This window comes from Gigantopelta aegis, chromosome 15, assembly GCF_016097555.1.
Source record: "Gigantopelta aegis isolate Gae_Host chromosome 15, Gae_host_genome, whole genome shotgun sequence".
Taxonomy (NCBI): Eukaryota; Metazoa; Mollusca; class Gastropoda; order Neomphalida; family Peltospiridae; genus Gigantopelta; species Gigantopelta aegis.
The window spans coordinates 37,703,764-37,720,528 of NC_054713.1; the positions used below are offsets into that span (position 1 = coordinate 37,703,764).

The 16,765-nt window shown below is 39.4% G+C and overlaps 1 protein-coding gene and 2 long non-coding RNA genes across 3 annotated transcripts in view; all 3 read left to right on the top strand.

The window, feature by feature from the left end:
* Window positions 1–2,114: 2,114 nt before the first annotated feature.
* On the top strand, window positions 2,115–7,058 carry LOC121390147. The gene is made up of 3 exons (XR_005960168.1): window positions 2,115–2,248; window positions 4,826–4,922; window positions 6,976–7,058. It is a non-coding gene; the product is annotated as an uncharacterized LOC121390147 (long non-coding RNA).
* A 4,013-nt stretch (window positions 7,059–11,071) lies between these two features.
* LOC121390146 overlaps window positions 11,072–16,765 on the top strand; it is a 29,279-nt gene continuing 23,585 nt past the window's right edge. The window contains exon 1 of the mRNA XM_041521894.1: window positions 11,072–11,153. Within this exon, the coding sequence (XP_041377828.1) occupies window positions 11,110–11,153 (44 nt within the window). The 5' untranslated portion in view covers window positions 11,072–11,109. The remainder of the gene's footprint in view (window positions 11,154–16,765) is intronic.
* On the top strand, window positions 12,860–14,569 carry LOC121390148. Its single transcript, XR_005960169.1, has 2 exons — window positions 12,860–12,978; window positions 14,262–14,569. It is a non-coding gene; the product is annotated as an uncharacterized LOC121390148 (long non-coding RNA).

Below are 16,765 nucleotides of genomic sequence, written 5' to 3' on the forward strand. Positions count from 1 at the left end.
AATCCCATGCCTCGACTGAGATCCGAACCCAGTACCTACCAGCCTGTAGACCGATGGCCTAACCACGACGCCACCGAGGCCGGTTTGAAGTGACAGACCCTAGTTTTTAAACACTACGACTTATTGGTGTATTTTAAAGCCTTTTTTTATATAATTTAAATTAGAAATACTTACATTTTATTATTTAGAACATTAATTTTCGTACAGCTGAAGTGATTCTGGTCATCTAGGTTTTTACAATACCTCAAAATGCATTTTTCATCATTTTTAAACGCACCTTTGTCTGAAAAATAATTGTTATCAAGACACGCTGTAGTTATTTTTAGACAGTATTTCCCTGTTTAAAAATCACAGACTTTAGCTTCTCTCTGTTATAACATATAATTCAGTTATTTTTACAAAATATCATTAATAAATGGAATATGGTGGTTATGAAGATGGTTGAATATAGTACATTTAGGGACAAATCGAATTATTTCTGTTCGGGTAATACTTTGTTAGGCCATTAAATAGGTCAGTGATCTGTGACAATATGCCTTTAAGGACAGTACATGTGTGTAGTCACGCGCGTTCAAGACAAAAATTGGCTTTTTAAATCCGGCCTCATGTCTTTACAGGGTTTAGGCTGAAGCCAATACAATTATTAGCAATGTGTCGAATTTGCTCAGATTAAAGACCATTTGTCGCCAAATTCAAGTTTTATTTAGCAAAGCTGCAAATATCACGGAACATCTGTAAACAATAGGCGATTTTCGGATGAGCTTTTTAGCGAATTAGTAATGAGATATATTCGCCGACTTGAACTTTATTTCACATTTGGCGATTTTGGCGAGCGACTGTTTAAACCCTTTCTTTATATTTTCTTAGTCTTTTTATAAAGTGCATGTATGTCGACTGCAGGACCATGAGCTTAAAGGGGCATACCCTAGTTTTTAAACACTAACGCATATTTTTGACTATTATAACCGCTTTTGGTAACTTATATCATACTTTAGTTAGATTTTATTGTTTAGATTATCAATTTCCGTACATTAGAAGTGTTTTTTTCATATCACAAAATGCATTTCTCATATTTTTAAAAACGCACGTGCGTCTGAGAATTAATAGTTATGGAGTTGAATTTTAGTCTATTTTCAGAGGGTATTTCACTATTTCAAAGTCACAGACTCATGTTTCACTCTATTGTAACTTTATCCACATGTGTTACAGGTTTGTAGATTAACTAAACTTAGTGTTAATTTTCACGGGTTGAAACTAGGGTCTGTCCGTTTAAAGCAACATGACATATTGGTTTGGGACTAATAAATAAATATGTATTTTAAAACAAAAACATAGAAAAAGACAAAACTATCGCTTTATAATTATGTTGGGCATGCATGATTAATAAGAAAGACGAATGTTACCCCATGCATTCAGTGCAAGATAATTTCGTATATAGCCACATGTCGATGTTTACCCTAACAACCTTATTGCTATAGCATAGACATAACCGAACATCACAGTTTCTTTAATGACATTCATAACACATTTATTATTAATCCCGGAGACGCCATTATCACTAGTTTTTAGCCAATCAAAAATAACTAACTATAAGAAAGACAGCAAACTTGTTTTTTTTAACTAAGCCCCACCCCTTAGCAGTTGTGGGTTCTATAATATCTCCCAGCAACTACACCTTTCTTTAAATGATGACAGACAACTATTTGGCGTCAAAACTGGCACGTACATCAACTAAGCCCCACCCCTTAGAAGCAGTGAGTTGTGTAATATCTCCTAGCAACTATGCCTTTCTTTAAATGATGACACAAAAGTAGTTGTCGTCAAAACTGACATATACACGAACTACGCTCCACCCCTTAGAAGCAGTGAGTTGTATAACAGCTCATAGCAACTATACATTTCTTTAAATGATGACACAGCAATAGTTGTCAAAACTGACATATACATGCACTACGCTCCACCCCTTAGAAGCAGTGAGTTGTATAACATCTCCTAGCAACTATGCATTTCTTTAAATGATGACACAGCAATAGTTGTCGTCAAAACTAACCAAGTACACCCCCTTACCACAACTGTGTTTATATGTAACATATTTCTTAGCAACATAAGTGTATAAATATCACAAGATATGACGCACCAGACACTCCAGCGGTTTGAGGCGGTTAAAATCGGTTTTAAAACGATTCAGAAGTCGAATCAGCTAACAGACTCAAGATGAACGCTCTGTATTTCTTTGTGGTGCTCGCAGGTTCGTTATTTTAAGATTCATAATTTTTATTCTAATATACTGAACTGTAAACACGGGGCCCAAAATCATAATGGTACTATGTGCAATTGCGGAGTTATAATTTTAAAATATTATATGAATTATTAATTATCAAAACGTGACAAATGACTCAATTTAGTTAATTTAAAGTAACAACCATTTGAAAAAAAAATGTTTTTGCTGTAATAAATAATATTTTTTTCATAATGTTGTTATAGGAAATTGTTTACATAGCTTTGTCGTTCATAGATTAGTTCATTACTTTAGTGTTATGTTCAGTTTTGTTTTTAATTGCTATTCGCCTTTAACAAAAAGAATATTGAATCTGTATTCTTAAGATGATACAACTACAATAACTATTTTGCAGTTAAATACTTTGTTGTTTATATATTATCTTGTTGTACGTCTCCGATTTAGTTTTAGGATTAAAGTATTGGAGTTATAATGTTTAACTTGCGAATAGTATCAAGAACAGTTGAATATTAATGTTTTTAGTAGCAATAGTAACATCTTTTTGCTAGCTGTGTTGTGTTGTGTTTTGGAGAGAGATTAAGATTGTTTATTCCGTCTTTTAATGACTGTGGAATTAATGTTACAGTTATAGTTTGTTTTGTTTAACGACACCACTAGAACACATTGATTAATTAATCATCGGCTATTGGGTGTCAAACATTTGGTAATTCTGAATCGTAGTCACCAGAGGAAACCCGCCACAGTTTTTCTAATACAGCAAGGAGTCTTTTATATGCACTTTCCCACAGACAAAAAAAGCACATACCACAAGCTTTGACAAGTTGTGATACACTGGATGGAACGAGAAAAAAGATCAGTTGAACGGATCCACCGAAGAACCGTGAAATTAAAAACGTTTGTTTTATTTAACGACGCCACTAGAGCACATTGATTTTTTTATCTTATCATCGGCTATTGGACGTTAAACATATGGTCATTCTGACACTGTTTTTTAAAGGAAACTCGCTGTCGCTACATAGGCCTGTAGACCGATGGCCTAACCTCGACGCCACCGATGCCACCGAGGCCGGTCCCGTGGAATTGGTCAATAGGCTAAATTTGAACGTCAAAACCATAATCAGGATTGAGACCGTATCTCTGCACAATGTAGAGTCGAATGGGAAATTTGGCAAAATGGTGGTTGATTGTATGAATCCCTATCCCATGCATATCCAATAGCCAATGATTAATTAATCAATGTGCTCTAGTGGTGTCGTTAAACAAAACAAGCTTTAGCTTTAACTCTACCCAGTGCCTCAGTCGGTTGAGTTCTCACTCGAGGTGCTTGCGTCGCAGGATCGAACCACGTCGGTGGATCCATTCAACTGATTGGTTTTTTCTCGTTCCAACTAGTGCACCATAACTGGACAAAGGCCGTGGTATGCGTCTGCCTGTCTGTGGGAAAGTACATATAAAAGATCCCTTGCTGTATTAGCAAAAATGTTGCGGGTTTCCTCTCATAATTACTAAAAATATGATATCCAATAGCCGATAATTAATTAATCAATGTGTTCCAGTGGTGTCGTTAAACAAAGCAAACTATCCAGTGCCTTGTCTATAGGACGCCGTTTCTGACAACTATGATTATGGTCATGATAAACCTGTAACAATAATTGTTTTCTGAGATTAAAATAAATAAAAAATAAATGTAGTACATGATTATCCATGAAGGCGTGGCTTAATGTCACGAAATTCCGCCATACGGTACTTGGAGGCGGGGCCTAATGTCACGAAACTCCGCCATACGGTGCTTGGAGGCGGGGGCCTAATGACGCGAATCTCCGCGTTACTGTACCTGGGGGCAGGGCCTAATGTGACAAGATCCCCTTTACGGGTGAGAGTTGTTAATGTAACAACCAATGTATATACTATTCGACAACCAGTTTTGCGTTTCGGGTACAATACAACGATGACAATATTCTGAAATATTTATATATAGTCCTTAAACCCGCTGACCCTAGCCACCATAGTCCGTTTGCGTCAACAGGAAACCGATGAAACGAATATAATTATATGTTAAATAATGCTACACTCGTATAAAAACTTTTAAGTTTCAAATCTATAACGACTCTCACAACAGTCCTGCGTTCTGTATCATTGTATGATGGGGTGTTTTTTTTGGCTAACGGCGCCTTTTTAACAACAGTTGCATATTAAAGTTCAAGTTTGTTTTGTTAACGACACCACTGGAGCACATTGATTTATTAGTCATCGGCTATTGAATGTCAAACATTTGGTAATTTTGACATATAATGTTAGTGGGGAAACCCGCTACATTTCTCCACTAGTAGCAAGGCATCTTTTATATGCACCATCCCACAGACAGGATAGCACATACAATGGCCTTTGATATACCAGTTGTGGTGCACTAGCTGGAACGAGAAAACTCCAGTCAGTTGAATGGATCCACCGGGGTAAAGTTAACGTACCTCTATCTATTGAGTTATTAACGTTGCTATGGGTGGGAACCGGTACCTGGAGGCGAACCAAGTACCTACCAGCCTTCAGTCCCATGACTTATCCAGTAGACCCTCCATTTTCTTACAGGATTGGTCCAGACTATTCGAAGTGAAACCTGCGACGCATGCGCAGACACCTACACCACCGAGAAAGGCGCAGCTACTGATGATCCCGCAAAGTGCGCGTGAGTATATTAAATTAATGGTGACGATGATGATGAGGTTGCTGCTGCTGCTGCTGCTGATGGTGATGTCGATGAAGATGGTAATGATGATGATAATGATGATGATAACGATGATGACGATGATGGTTATGTTAGTGATAATGGTGATTTTAGTAATGATGATGATAATGTCGACTGTGGTGATGATGATAATGGTGACGGTGTTGATGATGATGATGATGTTAGTGATGACGACGACAATGATGATGATGACGATGGTGATGTTAGTGATGATGACGATGCTGTCGACGATGATGATGATGATGTTAGTGATGATGATGATGATGACGACGATGATGATGATAGTTATGATGATGACGACGCCGATTAATGATGATGTTAGTGATGATGATGACGATGATGATGACAGTGATGATGACGATGACGACGATGATGATGCTAGTGATGATGATGATGTTAGTGATGATGATGATGATGTTGATAGTGATAATGATGTTACTGATGATAATGATGATGTTAGTGATGATGATGATGTTGATGTTAGTGATGATGATGATGATGGCGATGACGACGACGATGATGTTAGTGATGATCATGATGAAGATGATGATATAGTGTATTTATTTATTTCTGAAGGTGATGTATTTTCTTTTATTATATATTATTTTGGTCGGATGGATTGTTTCTGAAAATACCACAGCCTTTGATATACCAGTTGTGGGGCTCTGGTTGGGACGGGGAAAAAACGCATCCAGAGACTGGATCCCCTGAAGTGTTTTGACCCTACGAAGTTTGTTTGTTTAACGAAACCACTAGAGCACATTGATTATTAATCATCGGCTACTGGATGTCAAACATTTGGTAATTTTGACATATATAGTACAAGATAGGAAACCCGTTACATCTTTCCATTTGTAGCAAGGGATCTTTTATATGCACCATCCCATGGCCAGGATAGCACATATCACGGCCTTTGGTATACCAGTGGTGGTTCACTGGCTGGAACGAGAAATAGCCCAGTGGGCCGACTGAGGGGGATCGATCCCAAACCGACCACGTATCAAGCGAGCGATTTACCTCTGTGTTACGTCCGGCCCCTCGATTCTAAGAGTACCTACAGAGGACGTATTATCTTAGGGGGAGGGTTGCCATATGCAATTTGTTTTGTTTTTTCTTTTCGAATGTTAGTCACCAAATAGCTGTTGTTTAAAATGTGATGAGGCGTTATTACATGTAAACAGATATTGCCCCCCTCTCCCCGACATGAAACTGCTCATAATGAACAAAATTTTCCCACTTATTTTAATTTTCATTCACCATTTAAGTACTTGAGGTGCTTACGTCGCAGGATCGAAAAAACCTGGATCCGCATGTTTTTCGGGTTTTTTTTATACTTACCTTCGTTCGACAACCAATAACCGATATGTATTTTTATGCTGGGGTGTCGTTAAACATTAATTAATTAATTCATTCATTCATTAAACTAACAGAGGCGGAATTTAGCTCAGTCAGCTGAGTGCTCACTTGAGGTGCTTGCGTCGCAGGATCGAACCACCTCGGTGGATCCATTCGACTGATTGGTTTTTTTCCCCTCGTTCCAACTAGTACACCACAACTAGTCAAAGGCAGTGGTATGTGCTTTTCTGTTTATGGGAAAGTGTATATAAAAAATCCCTTACTACTAATAAAAAATTACCAAATGTTTGACATCCAATAGCCGATGATTAATTAATCAATGTGCTCCAGTGGTGTCGTTAAACAAAACAAACTTTAACTTTCCTGAAAGAAAAGGGGTGTCCTTTTGATTACGTCATGGGACATAAGGCTGGTAGGTACTGGGTTCTCCTCCAATAGCCCATTATTAATTAATCAATGTGCTCCAGTGGTGTCGTTAAAAAAAAAAAAAAAAAAAAAAAAACACACACCAAAACTTGTCTGAATTACCAAATGTCTGGCATCCAACAGCCGATAATTAATTAATCAATATGATCGAGTGGTGTCGTTAAACAAAACAAACTTAACTTGAACTAACATTCCTTTCTTTTGCTGGCAGGGCGATCAAGAAGTTTGTCGCTTGTCTGGTGGCCGCCAGTGGTGCAGGTTGTGCAACTGGCGTCAACGCCCCCGCAACCCAATTTAGTGCTTCTGGAACCCTGAAGACCGACGTTGATGCCATATCAACAACATGCAGTAAGCTTCGTAATCATTTTTTTTTTTTCAATCTGATTAAAATTAGCTCTACTGGTAGATCTAACAGCATTGCATGGACTCCCATGTACAGGTGACATTTCATCTATAAATAACAATTTATGGGTATGGGTAACTGTATTTACGTGCCCCTATCCACGAAGGTTCAGGCACGCCCACTGCGGAATTAGCCTCTGACTTCGCCAGTGACTGACTCCGGAGCAGGGGGGGGGGGGGGGGTAAGTTTGAAGTGGGCGGAATTTGGAAAAAAGCCATTTAGTTAGCGCGGACCGACTAGCAGACACTTCATAAACAAGAAGTAACACCGAGTGGGAGCCGTGTTCTGATTGGCTGAATTTCGATTCCTCGGTGAAGCCTGTTTTTTACCTAAGTCTACAAAGAGTACTGCATACCGATACATGTCTGGACTCTAAAATTTTAGCCAAAAATGTTTAAGACTGCTCGGCCGAAAAGTTTTAAGGTGATTTTGAGCAATTGAACGGGCGCCAAAATAAAATGCGTTAGACTACTTATAAAAAAATAAACATAAGAATTTAGAACTGCTTCCAAAACGTTTAAAGTCTAACTAGCCCAATAAAAAAGGTTGGTACTCACGGAGGAAAAGGTTGGTAGGAGATTGGTGGGAGATTGGTGACTACGGCGAGGAGAGCCAAACTCTGGAATCATAGTTGGGCAGGAACTGGTGGAACTCTGGTGTGCCTAGGACTTTGGCAGCCTTAGGGTACTGATCACCTCCGAAGATCTTCTTCAGGATGCGATGGATTGAGACGTTATCCATCTGGGCGATCAGCAGAGCCTGGTTGTAGAGTTGTCCCTTGCGGTGTGTCACTAACAAACAGCTGATTCCGTCGTTTAGGCTGATGATATGGTTTTCGTATTCTCCCTCGCCGTTAGGGATTTTCCTAAATCCATGTTCGGAAGGGGGGCAGAGAAAGTCTTCAGGCCGAGTGATATCCATCCTGTAGCACTTGCCATATCGTTTGTTCAGGTGGCCGTGGAGCGTCCAGGCTTGAGTGCCTTCCACTGGTTCCGCCCCTTTGGGGGGGCGGCGGCGGTTGTTGGGGAGGGTCCCTGCTGGTGGTGGTCGCAGTCGTCTCGGCCTTCCTCTTTCCAACGGCGGGTAGGGCCGAACTCCGGTCGTGCTCCTCCTTGGTAGCACGGTTAAATTCCGGAGTTGAAGTAGAGTGACGAATAGGGTGCCTGGTCGCCAACTCCGGGAACATGGGTTCGAACGGAGTTGGCGGTGGCGTAGTCGGCCGTGTGGTTTCTGTCGGGAGCTTGTCCAACTTCTTCCTCTCGGTCGTAGGCTGGGCTGTGGGCGGTTTCACAGAAGGAGCCGCCACCAGCGGTTTAGCCGCTGGCTTTGGCCCCCCCTGTTCCTTCCCTGGCGCGCTTTTCCTCTTCCTATATCTTCCTCTCTTCGGAGATGGTGGGTTCCCGTACACCAAGGTCACGGAGGCCCGTGACCCGGTGTACGATACCCGGTATTCCAACAACATTCCGTATGACTTGAGCAATCCCCCCAGGTGGGGGGGCAGATCGAGAGAGCAAGGGCTGACGTCCGTCTTCATCGAAAGTAAATACTGAATGCGCAACTGAAAATGAATAACAATTTAAATATCGACCAATTACAGTTCGCCTTTTATAGCGTTATTCGGGAGCATACAAATTCTAAAAATATCGGGCGAGACTATTTATGCAATATGCGAATTTGTTGGTCTACTTCAACATTGAAAAAAAACAGGGGGAAAAGTGCAGTAATAAACTCAGGATTGTATAATGGTATGAACAGATTTTATGGCTATATCATCACGGGTTGTTGTTTTTTTTCGTTTTGAAACGAATTTTATATAAAATGTTATATTGAAATTAGTTTCCGGCATACTTCGTAATTAACCCGAATCATTTCGTATACCCTCGGCATAACCCCGAATGTTTTCAAATTCTTTTCAAATCACTGGCATGATTTTGCAAGTAAGGCTTTGATTGGTCGAATGAAAGGTCAACTGGACATGAGCTCCAACGGGCTGCTGTTAGATCCGCATGTAATAGTGGAGCTAGTTTTAATTAGATTGTGACTGGTGGACATGAGCTCCAGCGGGTTGCTGTTAGATCCGCATGTAATAGTGGAGCTAATTTTAATTAGATTGTTATTGCTGGACATGAGCTCCAGCGGGCTGCTGTTAGATCCGCATGTAATAGTGGAGCTAGTTTTAATTAGATTGTGATTGGTGGACATGAGCTCCAACGGGCTGCTGTTAGATCCGCATGTAATAGTGGAGCTAGTTTTAATTAGATTGTGATTGGTGGACATGAGCTCCAACGGGCTGCTGTTAGATCCGCATGTAATAGTGGAGCTAGTTTTAATTAGATTGTGATTGGTGGACATGAGCTCCAGCGGGCTGCTGTTAGATCCGCATGTAATAGTGGAGCTAATTTTAATTAGATTGTGATTGGTGGACATGAGCTTCAGCGGGCTGCTATTAGATCCGCATGCAATAGTGGAGCTAGTTTTAATTAGATTGTGATTGGTGGACATGAGCTCCAGCGGGCTGCTGTTAGATCCGCATGCAATAGTGGAGCTAGTTTTAATTAGATTGTGATTGGTGGACATGAGCTCAAACGGGCTGCTGTTAGATCCGCATGCAATAGTGGAGCTAGTTTTAATTAGATTGTGATTGGTGGACATGAGCTCCAGCGGGCTGCTGTTAGATCCGCATGTAATAGTGGAGCTAGTTTTAATTAGATTGGCACTTCTTGGTCTTGTTATTTTTTCATACTCTTCCATGGTTGGCGGGACTGAGCCCAATGGTGAAGCTTGATGCTTGATGCGCGGTCGATCTAGGATCCTATATTTGCCTATGAAGTGGCGGGGTGGGGGGGGGGGGGGGGGGGGGGGGTGGGGGACGTAGGCCTGTGGTAATGTGCTCGCTTGATGCGCCGTCAATCCAGAGCCGCTATATTTCAGTAGCACATGTAGCACGTGCTACGGGTCCCGCGCTTCAGGGGGCCCCGCGGTGATGTGTACATTTATTTTCCCCAGGTAATTTTTTCCCTCTGCCCAAAGGGGTTGTAAAATATATTTATTACCCATATGGGCTCAAATATACGGGGTAATATTTTTTCGATCTCTGCACAGTGTGCAGATTGCTTCTACAGTCACTGATTGGCTGGCTTTAAAAAGACAAGATTTGATTGGCAATTACATACTGCCGGGACTACGTTTTGTTCATTCATGATTCCGTTCATCGGTCAAACTATTACTACGAACTTCAAATATTTTTTTACGATACGAACATTTACGGAATTAAAAAGACCATTTCAAAAATTAATAAACAAAATATATGTACAAATGTTTAAAAATGTTTTTATTTTATTATTTTGACTGGGGTTTTTTGGAACTATTCTTTTGTGGATACTGTTGTGTGTGCACCGGTAACGGCGCGTATGAATATATTGTTATGGCTGGTAGACCTTGTTACAGCAGCGAGAACGTAAATATACTTTTAAAATGGTTAAAGATTGACAATGGGTAATAAAGAGAATAACCAACTCACTACGAGGAATTACGGATTATCTGTCCCTCATGAATTAATGCTGTAAAACCCTCGCCAGAGGCTCGGGTTTACAACATTAATTCATGAGGGACAGATAATCCGTAATTCCTCGTAGCTCGTTAGTTATTCTCTAAATATATCCTGGGAAGGAGGCCCGCTGTTATTTGTGCTACAGGTCCCGCGGATCCTTAAACCGTCTCTGGGTCAATCTAGGATCGATCCCCGTCGGTGGGCTCATTGGGCTGTTTCTCGTTCCCGCCAGTGCACCATGACTTGTATATCAATGGCCGTGCTATCCTACCTGTGGGATGGTGCATATATGAAACACCATGATTTCACATCTCCGAAATTATTTTTTAAATGGTTTTTTCCCAGCCATTGATGCTCTGTGCAGCACGTGCCAGTTGAACTTCCAAACGGCTATGCTTGCCAGGACCACGTCGACGAAAGACACAACGAAATGCATGTAAAGTGCTTTGTATATTTTAAAATTTAAATGGGCAAATAAATGGTGCTCTTCATAGAGAGTTTCTCATTAAAAAAAAAACTAATTGAAGTCACTGACTACGGTTTGTAACTAGTATAAAATAGTGTCGGTTATTTCATATGTCATTCATCATATATCTCTCTATATCTCCTTCCTTATGTCTGTCTGTCTGTCTGTCCGTCCGTCCGTCCGTCCGTCCGTCTGTCTCTCTCTTTCCCTGTCCCCGTTTCTCCCTCTTCCTCTCTCGCTCTCTGTCTCTCTCTCTCTCTCTCTCTCTCTCTCTCTCTCTCTCTCTCTCTCTTCTCTCTCTCTCTCTCTTATCTAGATGCTTGTCAATATCCAGGTCCTTGTGAATATATTATTATAATTAATTATGTCTATAAAGTAGTAACTGCATTATGTGTGTATATATTGTGTATATAATTACTGTAACAACCCTTGTCTTCTCCCTTTGCATGGGTTGATAGTTGTCAAATAGGAATGGTCAAGATAAAACAGGTTATAAACATCTGTTTGGGCTACTTACCAATATTAGGACGACCAGAAACACACTAAATATACACACACTGATATTCTAAACAAGGAAACATATTACTATGTAATTTTAGTCGTTAAAAGATTTTATTAGTCGGCAACATTTTACAATACAGCAAACTCATCATAGTCCCTTTAAAATGTTTCCTTTTTTAACGATGTTTGAATGATAAAAAAAAAAAAAAAAAACTATTCACGAAAAAAAGAAGCCCATAATAGGTAGATATTCCGCCCCATGTGACTCTCGCTCATCTCTTTAAATCTCCCTCTTGTGTCTTAGTTGCTTAGAGATAGACATCGTCAAAGAAATGTCATTAAATATCAGGCCAAACAAAATAAATGTTTGGTCTCTGGTCAACGCGCGCGTCAACATTTTTTTTTTTTAATTTCCCGCAGTATGATCTCGATTTATTCACTTTTCTTACTATGACGTAAAATCGCATTTGGAACCAAAATGCCATCGCGCATGAACTAGGACGTTCATTTCCCTTATTTCGGTATTAAATATGCCCGCCTTTTCTGTGCAATCCATGCTTTAAAAAAAAAGGAAAAAAAAAAGCCGCAGCATCGCCGCATCAATTCTGAAACTTTGGTCTGACCAGAAACTGACTTTCTTTATTATGATTATGATTATGATTATGATTAAAGCCATACTGTCACAGATTTAAGGACCTTATTTCTCTAAAAATGAATAATAAATAAAAATTTAATTAATTTTTACAGAATAAATCTAGCTATTGCATCACTTTAACTACACCATGATGGAGTGAAATCCATGTCAACCCTCTCAGCAATGTTAGTTTTTGAATTATGGACCATTGCCATAATTCAATTATTTTTACAAAATATCATTAATAAGTGGAGTATAGTGGTTACGTAGATGGTTGAATAAAGTACATTTAGGGACAAATCAAATATATATAATTTTAAGTAATACTTTGTTAGGCCATGTAGTAGGCCAGTGGTCTGTGACAATATGCCTTTATGATTATGATTATGATTATGATTATTATTATCATCATTATTATTATTATGATGATGATGATGATGATGATGATGACGATAATGATGATGATGATGATTATTATTATTATTATTATTATTATTTTTTTGGCCTTACAGAGAAGTCTACAAATTTTAATTTATTTTAGGGAAGGCTTTGCGTACGCTAGCTGTGTGGAACTGACGCCCAGTACAGAGAAGGCGTGTGATGGAGCAGCAACCCAGGCTACCATGGCAACAAATTCGTTGGCCAAAGCCAAGGCTGACTGTAAGCAAGTCTATCTTCGGCTTCGGGTTATTTGTTATGGGAGCCCACTACGGACAAGTCCATTTGGGTTTTGGCTACCAGCTATATGGAAGCCAATTATGTCAAACGTTTCTTCCGGTTTGGGTTATATGTTATGGTTATCTGCTGTGGTGTGGGGTTGTTGTTGGTTTGTTTTGTTTTTTTTTGTTTTTTTTTTTTTTTTGTTATGGAAGCTAATTACGGCCATGTCTATATTTGGGTTTCGGCTAACCTGATATTTCCCGTGGAAGTCCATTAGGTCGAAGTCTTTCTTCGGGTTTGGATTATATGCTATGGAAGCCCAGTAGGTCAAAGTTTTTAATCGGGTTCGAATTATTTGTTATGGAATAGGTCCATGTCTGTCTTTGAGTTTCCGTTATTTGTTATGGACGCCCATTAGGTCCACGTCTTTCTGTCGTGTCGTAGAGTCTTGCTAGTATATCAGCACATGCTACGAAAGCACATATACAGAGAGAGAGAGAGAGAGAGAGAGAGAGAGAGAGAGAGAGAGAGAGAGAGAGAGAGAGAGAGAGAGAGAGAGAGACGCATCTTTGTGTCTTTGTATATATATATATATATATATATATATATATATATATATATATATATATATACAGTAAAGTACTCTTATAACGAACAGCAAGGGACCAGATACATCGGTTCGATATAGCAGTAGTTCGTTATACGCGGAAGTTAGCCTTTTTCATTCATGAAGTCGGCCATTTTGGATTTTTCAAATTTAAATACAAAAATTAGTGGGATTTTAAAAAAAAATTTCGTTTATTATCACCAATATCAGTACAGTCGTTTTGGATGCATTGCCGTTAATGCTACTGACTGATAAGATACAAATAAGATGAAAAAAAATTATGATCGGTTCACGGTATACACACTAATTTACACTGAAATTCACAATTTTGACAAACACATTGGTTCGTTTTAACAGTTAATTCGCTATACATAGTTCGTCCTATACATTAAAATTTATTAACACTTATATAGGGGGAAACAACGAGACTTTACAATCAGTTCGTTCTAACCGGTAGTTTGTTGTAAGCGTGTTCGTTCTAAAAGTACTTTACTGTGTGTATATATATATATTTTTGTCGGGTTGTTGTTTTTCCTGTTTTTTGTGGGGTTTTTGGGGGGAGGGGGTAGGGGAATGGTGGTGGATGGTTTATCGGTGCGTACCTGCGTGTGCGCGTGTTTACATACAGCTGCATACTGTTACTACTGCTACATTTTAAAAATTGTTTTTATTCCAGGTGCGTATGCTGGTACCACGGCCGTCAAGTCCTCCGTTGCCATAATGGTCGCGGCTCTGTTTCTGTCGTACCTCAAGTTTTAGTTCCCATGTTCTTGTGACAATTAGCCAAGTGCGACCCTGACAGTTGTCGTACCCTCGCGGTTTGAAGATGTGCCTACTCGGCGTCGATTGATTATTGTAAAGTAGACTCTCTGTAATGGATATATGACGTGAAAGGAATTCACCGAATCATATCACCCATGTCTGTCTCAGTTTCTTTTTTAAAGACATATTTTTGTGCTTCTGGTAATAAAGTAATGAATAGAATATATTAGTTTTGTTATGAAATTTGTACCCTTGTTTTTTGTGGGGGTATTCTATCTTGAAATGGCCGCGAATGACCATTTGAAAAGTAGCAAACATATTTGTTAGAAGGACTATTCTTGATCGTAGTTTGAAGCAATTAAAGGGCCAGTATCAAAGTTGTATAATGGCAAAAAAACATTTATCATTTATATTTTGAAATGTGAAGAGTATATACATGTACCTAGAAAAAACCATTCATCATTTATATTTTGAAATGTGAAGAGTATATACATGTAAATTGAAATAAACATACCCACAAAGTTCACAAACAAATATTTGCATTTACTAGCACTAGCGGTGCAACTAACACCCAATGCATTCAGTCAAATATTGGGTGTTATCTGCCCTACTAAAAGGGGGTGGGAGATATTTGTAGATCCTCCCTCGCCACCAGGGGGGCGATGCTGGCGAGTCCATATCTGAAAATTTAATGGGTCAATGTGTCAAGTTTCATGCTTTTAACCAAAGGTGCACAGTTATTTTGTTAGCCGCCCTACTAAACAAAAAGGTAATTTTAATGGCAAATCAAGTTTAGCGGTTGGCCGACACAGGTGTGTATATATATACGAATATGTTATATATACGAATAGAAAATCCTTCTGTGTTGCTGGCACCTCTCCTCTAAAGTAGCAAGGGGGCTTCAGATAAAATATGTTATAAAAGAAAACGTCACAAGCATCCTTTATGTCATATACCCCTCTTTATACGCATGTTTGCCTATTTATATCCAATCAGGGAAATTTTAAAACTAAACTAAAAGAAGTCAAACCATCCTAATGCTAACATGGATTGTCTTTACGATAGTGTATATATATATATATATATATAGATATATAGTATATATATATACACCTATCATATGTATATTTGTTTATACGCATTTTGTGCTTTTATCCAATTACGGTTCAAGCATCTGTCCTGGGCACACACGACTTAATGCTACCAGGACTGTCTGTCCACGAAAGTGGGTCAGTGGTTAGTGAGAGAGAAGTCGGTGTAGTGGCCTTACATGATACTCATCGTGTCCCATCGTTTAAACGTTAAACTCGTTCTGGGAGGGAGTCGGTTCGGGGTGCGAACTCATGTACCTACCCGACTTAAGTTCGATGGCGAAAATGAGAACACCATCGAGGCGTCATACATAGAAAATGTCCCTTATATTGGCCTAAAACAAAATGGATAATGCTGACAGGTAGTCGATTTATTAATCATCGGCTATTGGATGTCAAACATTGGATAATGTTGACAGGTAGTCGATTTATTAATCATCGGCTATTGGATGTCAAACATTGGATAATGTTGACAGGTAGTCGATTTATTAATCATCGGCTGTTGGATGTCAAACATTTGATAATGTTGACAGGTAGTCTTCAAAGGAAACGCGTTACATCTTTCCATTATATGCACCATCCCACAAACAGGACATCACACACCACAGTATTTTATTTACCTGTCGTGGGCCACTGGTTGGAGCGGGAAAGCTCAGATGAGATTTGATCCTACGATAAAAACAGCTCATCGAGTGATCTACCAACTCTATGGTGGGGGTGGGGGCGTGACGTAGCCCAGTTGTAAAGCGCTTGCTTGTTGCGCGATTGGTTTAGGATCGATCCCCAATGCTGGGCCCATTGGGATATTTCTCGTTCCAGCCAGTGCTCCACAACTTTTATAACAAAGGCCGTGGTATGTTGTTAAATTACATACCTGGTCATTCTGCTGGTTAGGCGGCCACACATTTTCAGTTTTGTATTTGTAAACCTGTGGATAGTCCTCATGGTTAGCGGATAAGTTATTTTTGTTGTTCTCTCTACACTGTGCAGATAAAACAGCATGGTTCATAGGATGGTGTCATCCTGTTTCATCATCTTGTATTAAATGTGGTGAGCACATGAACCAATTACTAAGTACGATCAAACTATTGAAAATAATTCCAGTAAAATATCGTATTTTTAGTGCATAAATGCACACAGAGACTCTGTATAAAGTTTAAGCTATTTGTAAGTGTCATATTCATGTTCTACAATCCCCAAAACCTATATATTGATATATTGCACGGATTATTTGCTCTGAAAACGTTTAAAGTTATGGCAAATGGAGGAATTTGGCTGCTATTCCGGATATAAAACGTGGCCGTAGACAAAAAAATTCCACGGATTC